This window comes from Sphaerodactylus townsendi, linkage group LG15 (genome assembly GCF_021028975.2).
Source record: "Sphaerodactylus townsendi isolate TG3544 linkage group LG15, MPM_Stown_v2.3, whole genome shotgun sequence".
NCBI lineage: Eukaryota > Metazoa > Chordata > Lepidosauria > Squamata > Sphaerodactylidae > Sphaerodactylus > Sphaerodactylus townsendi.
The window spans coordinates 16,513,683-16,530,525 of record NC_059439.1 but is presented as its reverse complement, the minus strand read 5'-3'; the positions used below and the strand labels follow the sequence as shown (position 1 = coordinate 16,530,525).

General features: G+C 47.0%; 1 protein-coding gene across 1 annotated transcript in view; it reads right to left on the bottom strand.

Moving 5' to 3' along the window:
- Positions 1-16,843, bottom strand: part of PDK2 (pyruvate dehydrogenase kinase 2) — a 28,339-nt gene that overhangs the window by 3,536 nt on the left and 7,960 nt on the right. Inside the window, 9 exon segments of the mRNA XM_048517459.1 lie at positions 146-259; positions 1,475-1,582; positions 2,520-2,676; positions 7,035-7,068; positions 8,115-8,192; positions 9,572-9,661; positions 9,897-10,081; positions 11,407-11,478; positions 15,831-15,972. Of these exon segments, the coding sequence (XP_048373416.1) occupies positions 146-259; positions 1,475-1,582; positions 2,520-2,676; positions 7,035-7,068; positions 8,115-8,192; positions 9,572-9,661; positions 9,897-10,081; positions 11,407-11,478; positions 15,831-15,972 (980 nt within the window).

The following is a 16,843-nucleotide window of genomic DNA, read 5'->3' as shown; positions in this document are numbered from 1 at the left end:
GTTCAATCCCAGGTATATCCAGTCCAGGCCAGGTGAAAGCCCGCTCCCAGACCAATGGCATGGCTCAGGGAAAAGCATCTCCGTGCGTTCATTCGTTCAGTTCCTATGCAGGGCTCAGGGTGAAGAAGAGGAGAGGCCGACTCACCTTCAAATAGATAACGGCATCTGTCCCGAAGCCTTCCATGGAGAACAGCTGAAGATCGCCTTGGAAATACTTGGCGTAGAGTCTGGAAATAGGGAGCCCGTAGCCAAAGCCGGCCTGGTATTGGCAGGGGAGATGGAAGGAAAGTGATGTGTTCAATGTATTATCGAAGGCTTTCATGGCCGGAATCACTGGGGTGCTGTGTGGTTTCCGGGCTGTATGGCCGTGTTCTAGCAGCATTCTCTCCTGACGTTTCACCTGCATCTGTGGCTGGTTCCTCACTATCAGATCCTCTGAAGATGCCAATACAGATGCAGAGTGGGCCCGAAGCGTCCAAGGAGAATGCTGCTAGAACTGTCCTTACCCTTAGCTCAGGAAGCCACACAACACCTAGAAGTGATGTGTGTTTCGACAACCCAGCTGGCATTTTTGGTGTCCTCTTCCTGCCTTACACACAGGCAGGTGAGGCTTCCCCGTGAATTTCGGCTAAGAGCCAGTCTGAAAATCTCCCCCTGGCAAATTCTCCCCCTGTGATCCCTTCCACTGGCTCTCCCTCCTCCTTCTCTAAGGAGGAAAACTGCTAAGATCTCCCGACCTCCACCAGGTTCTTTCTATACCAGGAAAGGAAGACACAGACGCTGCTCAGAGCCACGGCACCATGCCCACCTTCCATGGCAAAAGATCAAGTAAAGGTAACACCAAACCCGGGTTGACAGCATTGGCTTGCTAAGACTCCAGAGATACAAAGGAATGTAATTCAACACAAGCTACGTGATAAGGAGGCTTTGCGCCTTGCAGAAAAATCCTTGGAAGCGGACATCTTATCGCGAAAACCGCTTGTGCTTGGCTTCCAGAGTCTTGTTTACTACTGGACTAATTACACTTGATTCTCAGCGTCTTGTTTATGAGATTAGACGATTAAGAGAAGTCGTCTTCGACTGAGATGTGCTTCTCTTCCTGTGTTTTCAGTTCTATTGTCATTTGGATACTTAACGTGGTAGGCGATTATTGTTTTTAATTGCACCATGACACTTTATTATACATTTCGTAAGTATTTAATTGGTTGTCTTTTTGTATGCAGCAGGGGGTGAGTTGCATTTGCATTTCAATATGTCCCTCTTCTACTCACACACAGCCCACCGAAGAAACGGCAGGGCATATTTACACTGCAAAAATTTAAGCCAGAACATCTCGCTGAACACATCCAAGCCTGCCCCCCCGTGAAAAATAATTCCACAGATTCCTTGCTCAGAAGCAATGACAATTGAAGAGTCTTGAAATTTACAAAAATGCCAGCCTATTATTTTCCCCATGACCCCACCTGACACATACCAGGGGTGTCCCACCAGTGCCCAGATCTGGTTTGGGTGCTGTGGAATACATGTAGCTGAAGAGACGTTCAATCTTGCGCAGAGGAACTCCGCCTCCTCGGTCGCTCATCTGAACCAAGGGAGAAGAAGAACACCATTGGTTAATTCAGATTTTATTTGTACAGATGATTATTGATTGTAACTGAATCATGTTGCGAGCCGCCCCAAGCCCAGAAGCGGAGTTGCGGCCAGCATGGTGTAGTGGTTAAGAGCACATGGATTCTAATCTGGAGAACCCGGTTTGATTCCCCACTCCTCCACCTGAGTGGCAGAGGCTTATCTGGTGAACCAGATATATTTCCGCACTCCTACATTCCTGCTGGGGAACTTTGGGCTAGTCACAGTTCTTCAGAACTCTCTCAGCTCCATCTACCTCACAAGGTGTCTGTTGTGAGGAGAGGAAGGGAAGAAGCTTGTAAGCCTCCTTGAGTTTCCTTACAGGAGAGAAATAATAAACAAACAAACAAAAATAAAAAAAACTTTAAATCAACTTCTAGGCCTCTAGGTGAGGCTCAAATTGTAATGAAGACCAACAACCAGCTAAAGAACTGGCAGCTGTGAAATCAACCAATAACAATAACAATAACATAATAATAAGGTCTCTGGGTGAGGCTCGAATTGTAATGAAGACCAACAAACAGCTAAAGAACTGGCAGCTGTGAAATCAACCAATAATAACAATAATAGTAACATAATAATAATAAGGCTTCTGGGTGAGGCTCGAATTGTAAAGAAAGGCCAACAACCAGCTAAAGAACTGGCAGCTGTGAAATCAAGCAGCAATAATAATAAAAATAAAAGGATCTGCAAAACACAAAAGAGGTAAGGGAACATAATGGAGACAGGATAAGATAACAATAACATTAGCAGATAAAAGACTATAACTGTTACTATTAGATCACAGAACAAGCTCAACATTCTAACCACTACATCCTGCTGGCTCACATTCCTGCCTGAAGCTGCTCCCAAGAATACGTCCCCAGTTTCTCCTCCGAGGGATCACTTACCCGGATAGAAAGATCCTCTTGCCCCAGGGACACCATCACCTTGATGGACGGCAACGTGGGGCTGGACTCATGGCTTTCCACAGTGGCTCTCATGGCGTTCTGGAGAAGCAATGGCAGAGAATGAGAAGAGTATCAGAGCCCTGCCTGGCCCATGTAACTGGGCATCACTCCTGATTATCACAACAGATAAGAACATAAGAACAAGCCAGCTGGATCAGACCAGAGTCCATCTAGTCCAGCTCTCTGCTACTCGCAGTGGCCCAGCAGGTGCCTTTGGGAGCTCACCTGCAGGATGTGAAAGCAATGGCCTTCTGCGGCTGTTGCTCCCGATCACCTGGTCTGTTAAGGCATTTGCAATCTCAGATCAAAGAGGATCAAGATTGGTAGCCATAAATCGACTTCTCCTCCATAAATCTGTCCAAGCCCCTTTTAAAGCTATCCAGGTTAGTGGCCATCACCACCTCCTGTGGCAGCATATTCCAAACACCAATCACACATTGCGTGAAGATGACAGCTTTCGCCCCAGCCCAAAGGCTGTGATTGACAGGACATTTTGCGTGACACTGATCCATAAAATAGCCATGAGTCAGAAGCAACTTCTCGGCAGTTAACATACACAAACAAATGTGCCCACTTCTCATTTGGAAAAGCAACTGAAGTTGGCATCTCCTAATGAATAATTATGGCCTTTGCCAAGGCCTGGCTCTCATGAATGATGGAAGAAGAAATGCACTCCATGGCAGAGGCTATCTGTGAACAAACTTTTCACAGGAACCAAGCTATTGAAACAACAGAATGGGAGAACATGCAAGGTTTTCTGTATCACATCTGTTTGGTCCCAATGATCTCCACAACAACCATATGGTCAGTTTATCAACAAGACATGGCAGAGGAATCTACATAGGTTTGGCCTTAGGGCCTTGCTGTCGAAGAAGAAGAAGAAGAAGAAGAAGGAGGAGGAGGAGGAGGAGGAGTTTGGATTTATATCCCCCCTTTCTCTCCTGTAAGGAGATTAAAAGGGGTTTACAATCTCCTTTCCCTCCCCCCCCCCACACCAACCCCTCTTGAGGGGGGTGGGGCTGAGAGAGCTCCAAAGAACTGTGACTAGCCCAAAGTCACCCAGCTGGAAAGTGTTGGAGTGCACAAGCTAATCTAGTTCACCAGATAAGCCTCCACAGCTCAAGTGGCAGAGCGGGGAATCAAACCTGGTTCTTCAGATTAGAGTGCACCTGCTTTTAACCACTACATCACACTGGGTCTCTTATAGGCAAACTTTGGGGGTGAAATAATCTCGCCTCCACAATTCTCCTGTTTCCTCCTCTACTTTCACCACAAATGCTGAAAACCCACAAAACCCCACAAATACTGAAACCCCCACATAGGACCTTCTCCAGAGTGAGGGGTATGAAGATGAATCGAAGGTCTGGAAAGCTAAGGTACAGGCATAGGGGGCAACTCCAAGCTTAATCACATAAGCAGAGGCTAGAAATGGCGACCTTCCCAAACAACAGCCACAGGCAACGGCAGAGAAACTGGCAAGCTACTACGCTGCAGCCATAATAATAGCAATTTGTGTTGGATCCTACCAGCTTTTCAAGCTGTTGAAAAAGGAAGATCTTCTGACAAGACTACATGGAGTTCAGGGGGGGGATCATGGGCTTAAAAAAAAAAAATCACAGGGTGAGGAGAAACTGGGGAAACTGGATGAGGAAACTGGGCACAATCAAGAACCAGGAAGCAAACGTTGGCACCTGCATTTATTTCACCAGTCTTTACAATAACCGTCTCAGACAGTTACTATTACCACGGCAGATGCAGAGAACGAGCTGGAGCTAAAACATGGTTTGCCTAATGCACGATTTGAACCCAGGACTCACTGGCGCTCATCTTTTCGCCTCCCCACGATGCCAGCACCCATGTTTGGGAACGGAGCTTTTGTCTGAGAGGAGCCCCTCTGCTTCAGGGACAGAGCGTTTCCTTCTCCTCGGTTAGCCCCAAACGAAGAGGCACCAACTTGCAGAACGGAAGGCAGAGCTGGGAGAAGCCACAGGGGGCTGGATAATTACCTTGAACAGCTTTCAGAGAAGAGCCATGTGAGGTAGATTTCAAAGTGAGAGAGGAGCGTGGAGGCCATGTGGGATTAGAGGCTGGTGTCCGGGATGGTTTTGCTAGAAGTAGGAGAGAAACAAGAGGAATTGGATTAAGAGCATTCCGGTCACCTCTTCATTCTTTTGCTTTTTCTCTGCAAGATTGCCCTGCACAAGGAATCCGCCCATCCTTCTCCGTTCACCTCCGCGTGATTGCACCAACAGTGGCTTTTTGGCATGGCATCACCCATACAGATTTCAAGAGCCACGTCCAGGACAAATTGGGAAGCTCAGGCCCCTCCCGCACATGCAGAATGAAGCACTTTCAATCCACTTTCACAATTGTTTGCAAGTGGATTTTGCCATTCCGCACAGTAAAATCCAGCTGCAAAGTGGATTGAAAGGGCATTATTCTGTGCGTGTGGAAGGGGCCTGTCCTGGATGTGGCTCTTGAAATCTGTGTAAGTGATTATTATTCTGCATGTACAGAAGGGGCCTCAGACGCACGCTGATTTCACTAAGAATTCGGTTGTAGATCAGACAACCCCCCCCCCCCCCATTCTTCGTGCTTTCAGACAAATGCTTCAGCAGGCACTGGAAAAGATGCCAGTGTATGCCACAGTGCTCCATGCGCACCTTGTTGCGTGGCCTATGTTCTAAGGCAGGGGTGTCAAAGTCATGCCCCTTCAGATGTTCATGAACTATAATTCCCATCAGTTCCTCCCAACACGAGCATTGGCTATACTGGCAAGGGCTGATGGGAATTGTCGTTCATGAACATCTGGAGGGCCGGGAGTTTGACGCCTGTGTTCTCAGGCATCTGACTATCCTCTGTGAGAAACAGGCTGTTGAACCAGATGACGCATTAAGCAGGGCTCTTATTATTATTCATTTCATTTGTATGCCGCCCTTCCCTTTACACAGGTCAGGTCAAGCAGACGATGGAAGAAAAATGGAGCCTTTCATACAGGAGACAGAAAGCGGTTATTTGACCGTTTCCCAGTAAAAGATTTTGAATTTCTGATGTAAGTGTTAGGATATTCAAAACCTCAAACAAAAGAAGAGACATCTGCCGGCTGAATAGTTAAGGGAGGGAAAGACTGAATAAACTGTGATCCTTAGAAGATATGGTCGGAGGCCGGAGTTTTTTTTAGTAATGTCACTATAGGTTTTAGCAAGACTGCACAGGCACTTTACAAGTGTAGCTATACTAACTTTTCAATCTTTTGTCATAATCAAATGTATTTTACCTACTACTTGCTTTTTCGCAAGTTGACCTTTTAGTAAACAGTCACCGACTGTGTATAAGTACAATAATAATTATATTAGTGTCGCAAATATTCCTTCTTGTAAATACCATAGATCAGTGATGGCGAACCTTTTCGAGACCGAGTGCCCAAATTGCAACCCAAAACCCACTTATTTATCGCAAAGTGCCAACACGGCAATTTAATTTGAATACTGAGGTTTTGTTTAGAAACGTGTTACTCGGGAATAAGCTTGGTGAAGCAACCATGCAATGCTTCGAATGGGTGAATCACAACCCTAGGAGAGTTTACTCAGAAGCAAGCCCCGTTGCCAGCAACCGAGCTTACTCCCAGGTAAACGATTGCACCCAGGCCAGCCTAGAGATGTGTGTGTGGGTGTGTGGGTGATTTTCCGTCCCTCCACGGACTCTGTGCACGCATGCCCACAGAAATGGCTCTGAGTGCCACCTCTGGCACCCGTGCCATAGGTTCGCCATTGCTGCCATAGATTATGTAATATTTCGAATAGTGCTTCTAGTACTCTTATTATAGATTATGTAACATTTTGAATAGTGCTTCTAGTACTCTTTTGTCTATATATATACTATGGTAACGGTACCTTGAAACTGATGTACCCTGATCTTGTACTACTGGTCGCTGACTGTAAATAAAATGACTTATGGCAGATATTCAGGACCCTTTTATAGGCCCCCCTTCCGCACACCCAAAATAATGTACTTTCAGTGCACTTTGCAGCTGGATTTTACTGTGCGGAATAGCAAAATCCACTTGCAAGCAATTGTGAAAGTGATTGGAAGTGCATTATTCTGCGTGTGTGGAAGGGGCCTAGGAAGCAAACGGAAACCTTTTGACGTGGTGAAGTGCTGTCCCCTGCCCCCAAATGCTTCGAGGAAAGGCAGGGCAAGCCGTCAGATCCTCACGGACTTTGATTTCCCGTCACTGCAACTTCACAACACAGGGCGCAATAAATATTGACTTCTCCATGCTTCTACGCTGTTAAAAGCTCCGGAACCTTTGCTGCGATCGTTTTTTTTTACAGGCAAGGCAAAAAAGAAAAGAAAAAAAGCCAGGGCGGGAGGAAGGAAGCCGAGATTCTAGCAAAGCTCCAGCCGCCAAGCCACAAAGCCAACTCGACGACAGCCGCTTAATCAACTTGCTACTTACTGGGCCAAGGGTGAGGACCCGTTCCTGTGTCTGAATTACATGGGTAGGGGGGAAAAAAAGAATCATGAGGCCAACAGTCGCTCTAAAAGCTCAAAGGACGGAGCTTTAGCTATACTTTTGAAAAGGCGCTCCCCCACAATAAGAGAAAAAAACCCAACCAGCACATGAAGGTCAGCAAAAGCACAGGATAGACCACTCCAAGGTGTTTCTCCCAGTTGACAGGAATGTGATCTATGTGACAGGTGGTGTAGCGTGGTGTAGTGGTTAATCTGGAGAACCAGGTTTGACTCCCCGCTCTGCCACTTGAGCTGTGGAGGCTTCTCTGGTGAACCAGATTAGCTTGTGCACTCCAACACATGCCAGCTGGGTGACCTTGGGCTAGTCCCAGTTCTTCAGAGCTCTCTCAGCCCCACCTACCTCACAGGGTGTTTGTTGTGAGGGGGGAAGGGAAAGGAGATTGTACGCCCCTTTGAGTCTCCTTATAGGAGAGAAAGGGGGATATAAATGCAAACACTCCTCCTCCTCCTCCCCCCCCCCAGATGTTCCCTTTAGGGCTGCTGTGACTGAGATGAGTTAATTTGCACAGCACACGGAAAGCGATGTCACAACTGGATAAACCTATGTGCAGCTGTTATCCTCGATCCCTTCCCAGATGGAATGAGTGAGAAACTAAAATCCCCTCAGAAAAACCTCCCAAGCGTGTCCACACGCAGATTTCAGGACAATTTGTGAGTCAGTAGGGCACAGTGGTCAGAGTGTCAACGAACGAGCTTGGAGACTGGAGTTCGAATCCCAGCTCTATTCTGGAAGCTTCCCAGAGTCTTTCACGCTAACGTACCTCACAGATTTGTCTCTTTTTTAAAAAATGGGGAAAAGCAGAACCAAAAACACTGCCTCGCGATCCTTGAAAGAAGGGGGGAACCAAAAAACACCATGACGCATCTGAACCAGCCCTTGTAACCAGCAGTTTTTCACCTGACTGCCTGCCTGCCTGCCTGGAGCATCCTTCTCTCCCTCTCTTCAACTTACCGACCTCCCCCGCGCCCCCCCCCCCCACTGGTCTCCAGAGGACTCACCATTCACTTCCTGGATCTCTAGCTCGGGAGATGCCAAGTAGTACTTGTCGCAAAGGAGTTTGGCCATGTCATAAGCGTCTGGAAAAAGCAAAGTGGGGAAGGGAGAAGAGCGAAACTTGGTTAAGCACAGGAAGGTGGTCTTCCTCCTTGGCAGAGGTCAGCTGTTCGCATTGCCTGATCTCACGGCACCCCTCAAGACAGGTGGGAGATTCAAGACCAATAAGCATCAGCTATTATTTTTACAAGAACCCCCCTCGCCCCCGGTTTGTCCTCACTGGAGACTTTATTCAGCAGTTACAGATATCCAAACTGCACTAATCAATCAATTTGTTATTTGCGGCCACTGACCAGAATAGATACAATAAATAAATATGCCGTGGCGTAATACATTAAACACCTCTACAAAACGTTACAATACTACTACAAATCATTTTTTAAAAAATTAAGTACCGTAAGCAGCACCACAACAGTGAGGAGAAATCTAACTTAGCTTGATGATTATTATATTCTAATCCTAGTTGCTAGCCAAGTGTTCTTGGCAATATTGCAAGTTAATTCCCGGTTTGTGCCTCATAGTAATGTTTTCAGTCTGTGTTTCCTCTGATCGAGACGGCAATCTCTGAGAATTGGTGACAATGGGCCCTTCCGTACATGGTTATAAATCTTGCACACAAATGAACTCGCTCTGCTGTTTCTATACTGCCAGCTTGACAGATACAGGTCCGATCTTCAGTCGGGGACCTGGTGTATTTCCCTTCACTAAATGACAAGGGTAGTACATTATAGTATAGAAGAAGAGGAGGAGTTTGGATTTATATCCCAAAGGAGACTCAAGGTGGCTTACAAACTCCATTCCCTTCCTCTCCCCACAACAGACACTTTGAGGTAGGAGGAGCTGAGAGAGTTCAGAGAGAACCGAGACTGGCCCAGGGTCACCCAGCAGGAACATAGGAGTGCGGAAACACATCTGGTTCACCAGATCAGCCTCTGCCACTCAGGTGGAGGAATAGGGAATCAAACCCAGTTCTCCAGATTAGAATCCACCCGCTCTTAACCACTACACCACGCTGGCTCTCTATATTCACAATTGGTGAGGTCAGAAAGGTAGGGCATCAGGGCAAGCTTGCTAAGCAAGGATTTATCTCAAGCTTACCCTGATGCCCTACCTTTCTAACCTCACCAGTTCTCATCCATTTCCCCTGCATTGGTCTCCAGAGGACTCACCCTTCACTTCCTGAATCCTCGAAACACATCAAGGTTGTCTGATCAAATAACAACTGCCCTGCACCAGTCTGGTCTCTTGCATCTCCCAAATTTTGTAACCCAGACTACTCCTTGCCTTTTTATTTTTACAGGAACTTGTTGGTCCACCGTGTGCAAAATAAGCCCCCCGCAAAAGAACAACAACAGAGGAAAAGGGACGCTCTGGGGTAAAACGCAAACCAGAGCCCACTGACCTCTGACCACCTCCGAGACGTTGCAGTTGGGATCGATGCTGCCAATGTGCTTGGGATGGGCCGGGTTGGTGCTGCCGTCAAAAATCAAGGCTGCAGGAGAAATGCAAAGTGCAGAATGATTTGACGCAAATGTGCAGCTGGGCAGAGGCAGCAGGGGCGGATGCCCCAGCGCATCAAAGAAGCAGGAGCTGGATTGCCACACCCGCTTAATTTCGAGGCAGAGCTAACACGCCGAGGTCCTGCAAACAGAAGCCACTAGCGTGGCCCCGCAGCACAATAGGGTGGGAAGAACACAGATAAAGGCAAGCTGAAGTGAGCGACTCACTGTGCTGATTGATCAGCATGCGGATGGAGATTCGGCTGAGGTAGAAGCGATCCAGGAAGTACTGGATGTTCTGATTGGAGACTGGGTCATCTCCGTAAGCCTCCTTGTACTCGATCACGCCTTGCGCCATGGTGGGAACCACGTCGTTGTGGCGGTTCCGGATGGTGACCAGGGCATTCGTGAACCTAGGGGACACAGAGGCCTTTAAGGGAAGAAAGCTCAAAAGCATGCAAATGCTGTGAAATTGACATTCATTTTTTTTAAATCCAAAACTTTATTGCAATCAGTAAAAGATAGTACACAATTAATTCAATTGCATTATTAAAAGAAAAAAAAAGAGCTCCATTGTCACGGAGCCTTGTTACGTTCCTCTATCGTATATTCTAACTATAAAAGAAAAGAATAAAGCAAGAAAAGGAAAGCAAATCGAGTTTCACACCTGCCTTCATATCCATCTTGCATATCTTAACATAAATTTGCAGAGATTTAAAAAAAAATATTCCATCTAAACTACTTTTATTCATCAATTGCTAGGGAGTAATTTGTTTGGTGATCAGATATTCAATCACTGGTTTCCAGGTTTTTTCATAAGTGTCCAAATTTTTTTCCCCTCAGGTATGTGGCTAGTTTTTCTGCCGTCCTAAATTCTTGTATTTTCAGAAACCATTCATCTATTGTATTGTCGAAGGCTTTCATGGCCACATTCGACTGGTCATTGTGGGTTTTCCGGGTTGTGTGGCCGTGGTCTGGTAGATCTTGTTCCTAATGTAGCTGGCAGCTTCAGAGGTGTATCACAGAGGGAAGTCTGGACACAGTGTATAACAGACTTCTCTCTGTGATACACCTCTGAAGATGCCAGCCACAGATGCAGGCGAAACGTTATGAACAAGATCCACCAAACCACAGCCACACAACCATAAAACCCACAACAACCAGCATTCATCTATTGACGGGATTTTATCCATTCTCAAAATTCTGGCCAGGACAATCCATCACGCTGTAATTAAGCAATACTACAGTGTCTTATGCTTCTGCAATATGAAACAGACATTCATGTGACCTCCCCAAACGGGCACTTGTACCCAGCCTGGGACTCCGTGGGTCAGTTCAGACAGAACAAGAAGCCACTGATTTGACAATTATGGTTCGTTTGGGAAACCAGGATTTGACTTCCAGATGATCATTCAAATCCTCGTGTGCTTTCACACTTGGAAACAACAATAAAAACCGAAACAGCCGAGTAGGATGTAACAAAAATGGCAGTGGGGGTCCAAAACTTGTTTTAAAAAGCTTTAATAGCAGAGAGCAGACTTTAGCAGCTGATGCAGCTAAAACTTTTAAGAGCGGATAAAAACGATAAGGCTGTGGTGCCTTATAAAAGAGATAACATAAAATTGTCGCTGCAGAGCGGACAATGGGGGGGGGGATCTGAAGATGCAAACGTTTAGGAGAAGCAATAAACTGAGGATCCTTACATATGTGTTCTCAATGTCCCCCCATCCAAACTCACTGTCCCAGAGTCCCGTGGTCCTCAGGGTCCCTGTCTAGGAACACCATGATGTCCAGCAAGCTCTGCACGTACCTGGGGGAAGAAAGCAAGGCAGGATCAAAGGGGATTCCAAAATCACCTGGATCGGAAAATAATTTGTGCAGACCTTCCCCTCCCAAAATACCACAGCTGCTTTGCCTTGCAGCTGTAGCTAGATTTCGGCTATAACTAGATTTTGTCTGACATGCTGGATTTCTAAATGAAGGGTTTGTCCTCCCATGGAGATGTATTCCACCACATGTTTACCTCCCCGCCCCATTCCAAGGTAAAGCAGCTATCCGCAAAAGTGTCAGACCTGGTACAAAATGCTGTCAAATTATTAGCAGTCAAATTATGGTGAACCTGTAGGATTTTCAAGTCATAATCATCACCACCAATACCACCACCATCTTTAATGGCATAGTAAAACCAGAATAAATTGAAGATAATAACAATTGAAGATAATATTAAAGATAAAGGATAATAAAATATTCCTCATAGGTAAAAGACATAATAAAAGCAGTAGGTACAAATTTTTAGAACAAATTATAATAACGTGACAAAGAAACTTGGCTGTCAACTCTAAAGTACCGTATATACTCGTGTATAAGCCAAGGCACCTAATTTTACTGCCCAAACCTGGGAAAACTTATTGACTCGCGTATAAGCTAAGGGTGGGAAGCCGGGAGGCAGAGGGAGCTCCTTATTTGGGCAGTGACTCCCCCAAGCCCAGTCAACCAGGGTGCCTCGGGGTTCCCTCTTCACCCTCCCAGGAGGGCAGCAACAAGCGGCTTGTGCAGCTGCAGAGAGGTCGTCCCGGCCATGCCCCCAGCCCCAGCAGAGACCTGAAGAGCCGGCTGGTAAGCAGTGACTCATGTATAAGCCGAGGGGGCATTTTTCAGCCTTAAAACAGGGCTGAAAAACTCGGCTTATACTCGAATATATACGGTATTCATATTTTCATTGTTCAGTAGAAATACAGTCTTTTGCAAGTCAGATCTGCCTGAAAATAAGGGAAGTAATAGCTTGGCCGTAGCTGTGCTGTAGACTGGGCAATGATGCAATACATGCACTACAGACTCTTCGCAATTCATAGTGCAAACGCAAACTCTGTGATGGTGTGGATGTTTAAAGGCCCTCCCCTGGCATATTTTCAAGTCAAGTAACATACAGGGGTGGTTTGCTATCAGCGGCCTCTGCGTTGCAGGCCTGGCCAAACTCAGAGGTCTCCTATCCAAGGGGCGAGTCCGTTTGCCTTCTGAATATGACAAGGTTAGGCTAACCTGGGCTTTCCACTGATCAAACAGCGGGGTACAAAGACACACCGGCATTGTGGCCATTGTGAATGGCACAGATGCAGCCCCTACCTAGAAAGCCAGTAAGGTTACAGGTTTGTCGGACAGGAAGAGCCAAAGATCAAAAGCCTGACAAGAGCGACAGGAAGCGCTGTTGCGCTGCTTGGGGAAAGGACAGGGGGAGAGGAAGAAAGTGGGCTTTGTAACAATTAACTTGGCTCTTTGCTCCGGCAAGCAGGCAGGGCGGTGTGGCGATTTCACAGCGTAAGTTTCGGATGCCAAGTTGCTCAGCAACTGCAAAGAGACAATCCAGAGCCAAACAAACAAACTGGCCGTCACATGCTTGCTCGAAATGGAGCAAAGGTCAAGCCGTTTGCACATTTGGTGCACAGCAGCTCAGAAAGGGCAGACTCCGATTTCTCCTTCCTTAGTGGTTTTCCCCCCAGTGACCTTGGAATAGGCTGGAAATGCTTTAAAGACGGAATTCACAAAAGAGGAAGACCCGGGAATTCACAATGGCCCTTTCCCCACTCACCTCTGTCCGAGGGTTGCTGCGCGCAATTCCCAGCGCGTGAAATTCTTGGCGTGCACCCCAGCTTCCCCACGACCCCGCGCGGGGTCATCAAAAGGCGCCATTTCAAAAGGCGCCATGAATTACACGCGCCGAGGGGGCGCGAGAGAGGCAGCGTCGGGGCGGCTGCGTTCTCGCCGCCCCTGAAATGGGGAGTGCAGCTGTACCCCGCGCTACTTGAGGAGAGTAGCGCGGGACTTAAGGTAAGTGGGGAAAGGGCCAATATGTCCCCCTCCAGACTCAGACAAACAAATAATTCAGCCCCTTGCCCCTTTCCAGCACCCCCACAAGCTTCATATCTTTATCAGGACGGCCCTAGAGAACCTAGTCGGAGAAATGGAGTGTCATGAAGAGTCTTGAGTTCGATCCTCAGTACCTCCAGTAAAAAGGATCAGGCAGTGGGCGATTAGGAGAAAGACTTTGCTCTGAGATCCGGGGCGGGTGCTGGAAGTCAGAGAAGACAATATTGGCATAAGGGAACGCATTTGTTAGTTTAGGGGAGGGGCCGTTGTCCAGTGGTAGAGCATCCACTGTAGATGCAAATGGTTCCACGTTCAATTCTGGGCGTCTGGAATTAAAAGGTGACTGTCCTAGGGGGCAGAAGTCGCTGACCTCTGCCTGAGTCCTCAAAGAGACACTGCCAGTCACAGCGCGCAACACTGATCTTAACAGATCAGCAGCACGACTCAGTAGAAGGTATGTTAGCATGAGTCTCTGACATACAGGGGACCCTCTGAAAGAAGCAGCCGTCGGCAACCTCTCAAAAGCTGTGGAAGGAGCGGGAGTTTTAACCCTGCAGGGCGATGGTGCAGGATTCCCTTGTCTAAGAGAAGAAGAGTTTTGGATTTATACCCCACCTTTCTCTCCTGTAAGGAGACTCAAGGTGACTTACAAGCTCCTTTCCCTTCCTCTCCCCACAACAGACACCTTGTGTGTGGGGGGGGGGGAGGGGGGGCTGAGAGAGTTCCAAAGAACTGTGACTAGCCCAAAGTCACCCAGCAGAAATGTAGGAGTGCGGAAACACATCTGGTTCACCAGATAAGCCTCCGCCACTCAAGTGGAGCAGGAGGGAATCAAACCCGGTTCTCCAGATTAGAATCCATCTGCTCTTAGCCACTAAACCATGCTGGCTCTCTAAAAAAGCAGGAGTAGTTTAGGAAAGAAAAGATTCAATTGAAACTACGGCATTTCACACAAGACCAAGTTGAATCTGCAAGCACCATGATTTTTTCCCCTATTTTCATCAAGCTCCGCTCCTCTAACAGCGTTGCGATCAGCCCACTACATCATGTTCTGTGTTTCTACCTTTTTAAAAGGCCTAATTTGGGATGATTGCTTTCTCTATCCTGGCAGTCCTCAGCCGCCATCTGCAATAATTCAAATCAGGCATGGGTTGTTGACAGTTTGCGAGACAGCCTGACCTGAAATGCCCCATCCCAACAGCAGAGGAGGATGGGAAACTTCATTCATACCTACAACAGCAGATTAACTTGGGAAACGATTGGAACTGGCGGAGACAGTGAAACTGACCTCTCTGATCAGAGAAAAGAACTTTTCTGAATTCATGGATAATTGGAAAAAAACCCTTGATGAATATTTTGGGTAAAAAAAAAGAACTGATGATTTGTGGCTTCGAAAAGAAGATCAAGAAAAAGAATATAGGAGAGAAAAGTGTGAATTGTTTAAAGGTAATAATAGAGAACTAATTTCTATTTTGACTGTAATCAGGTAGCAAGTTGTAAACATTTAAACATGGCCAGGTTTGGTGCAGAAGAAAGAAGGAGCCCCTGTGTCGATTTTTATTCTTTTTCTCTGCTTTTTGTGGCATTGCGACTTTATTTTTGTCTGAAAGATATTTCTTTTTAATGTTATTTAATCAGAATTGATTAAAAAATATTCTAATCCACAGAAGAGGATGGATGCTCCCCTCCACTTTAAAATTCTAAAGAACTGGACTCGACTGTATGTATTTCCAGAATTGGAAAGTAAAAGAGAAAGACTTCGCTCTGAGATCCTGGGCGGCTGCTGGAAGAATATGTCAATATCAAGAAGGATATAGACAAGCAGGAACAGGCCAGAGGAAGGCAACTAAAATGCCCTACAAGCAGAGCCTTAGGGAGCTGAGGATGTTTAATTTGGTGAAGAGAAGGTTAAGAGGTGACATGATAGCCATGTTTAGATATTTGAAGGGATGCCATGTTGGTGAGGGAGCAAGCTTGTTTTCTGATGCCCCAGAGACTAGGACCAGGAGTGATGGGTTCAAGGTGAAGGAAAAGAGATTCTACCTAAACATCAGGAAAAACCTCCTGACAGTAAGGGCTGTTTGACAGTGATGCACTACATTGGAGTGTGATGGAGTCTCCCTTTTTGGAGGTTTTTTAAGGGAGGCTGGATGGCCATCTGTCAAGAATGCTTTGATTGGGTGTTTCTGCATTGCAGGGGGTTGGACTTGATGGCCCTTGGGGTCTCTTCCAACTCGAGTCTATGAGTTTTCATGACATACTCACAGAACTGGGGATGGGGACAGGGTGGGAACTCACCAGCTCTGCACCAGCTGAACGGAGGGGGTGCTCAGCACACGGTCTGGGAGGAGATTGATTTCTTTCATGATGTTGGCGAGCCGGACGGGGAGCTCCTGGCGCAGGAACGTGAAGGAGGTTTTCTCGCAAGCATTGCTGGATCCTACGGGAAAAGAACACTGCTAATGGATCTTGCTCACTCCAAGGAAAAGCACACTTGCCGCCATAGCATGGGACAGACCTCTTCTGTGGTCAAGGTGGAAAGGTGATATCAAGGCTACTCTTATTATGGCTGCCTATCACATTTGCACTTCACTTCCCTCACCAACGGGGACCCGAAGTAATTCACAACATTATCCCTTTCTAGCCAGCGTGGTGTAGTGGTTAAGAGCAGGTGCACTCTAATCTGGAGAACTGGGTTTGATTCCCCGCTCTGCCACTTGAGCTGTGGAGGCTTATCTGGTGAATCAGATTAGCTCGTGCACTCCAACACATGCCAGCTGGGTGACCTTGGGCTAGTCCCAGTTCTTCTGAGCTCTCTCAGCCCCACCCACCTCACAGGGTGTTTGTTGTGGGAGGAGGGGAAGGGAAAGGAGATTGAAAGCCCCTTTGAATCTCCTTACGGGAGAGAAAGGGGGGGGATATAAATCCAAACTCTTCTTCTTCTTCTCTATGCTATTTGTACACCAATCCTGCGTGGTAGGTTAGGCGGAGTGTGTGCGATTGTCCCAAGAGCTCACTCAGCAAGCTACCATGGTAGAGTAGGGATTTGAACCCGAGTTCGCCAGATCCTAGTTCTGTGGTGGCGAACCTTTGGCACTCCAGATGTTATGGACTACAATTCCCATCAGCCCCTGCTAGCATGGCCAATTGGCCATGCTGGCAGGGGCTGATGGGAATTGTAGTCCATAACATCTGGAGTGCCAAAGGTTCGCCACCACGGAACTAGTCTGACACACTAACCACTACATGCTGCCGCAGACAACCCCACCCACCTTCTTCATATCAGCGTATCTTAGCACCTTTAAAGCTCC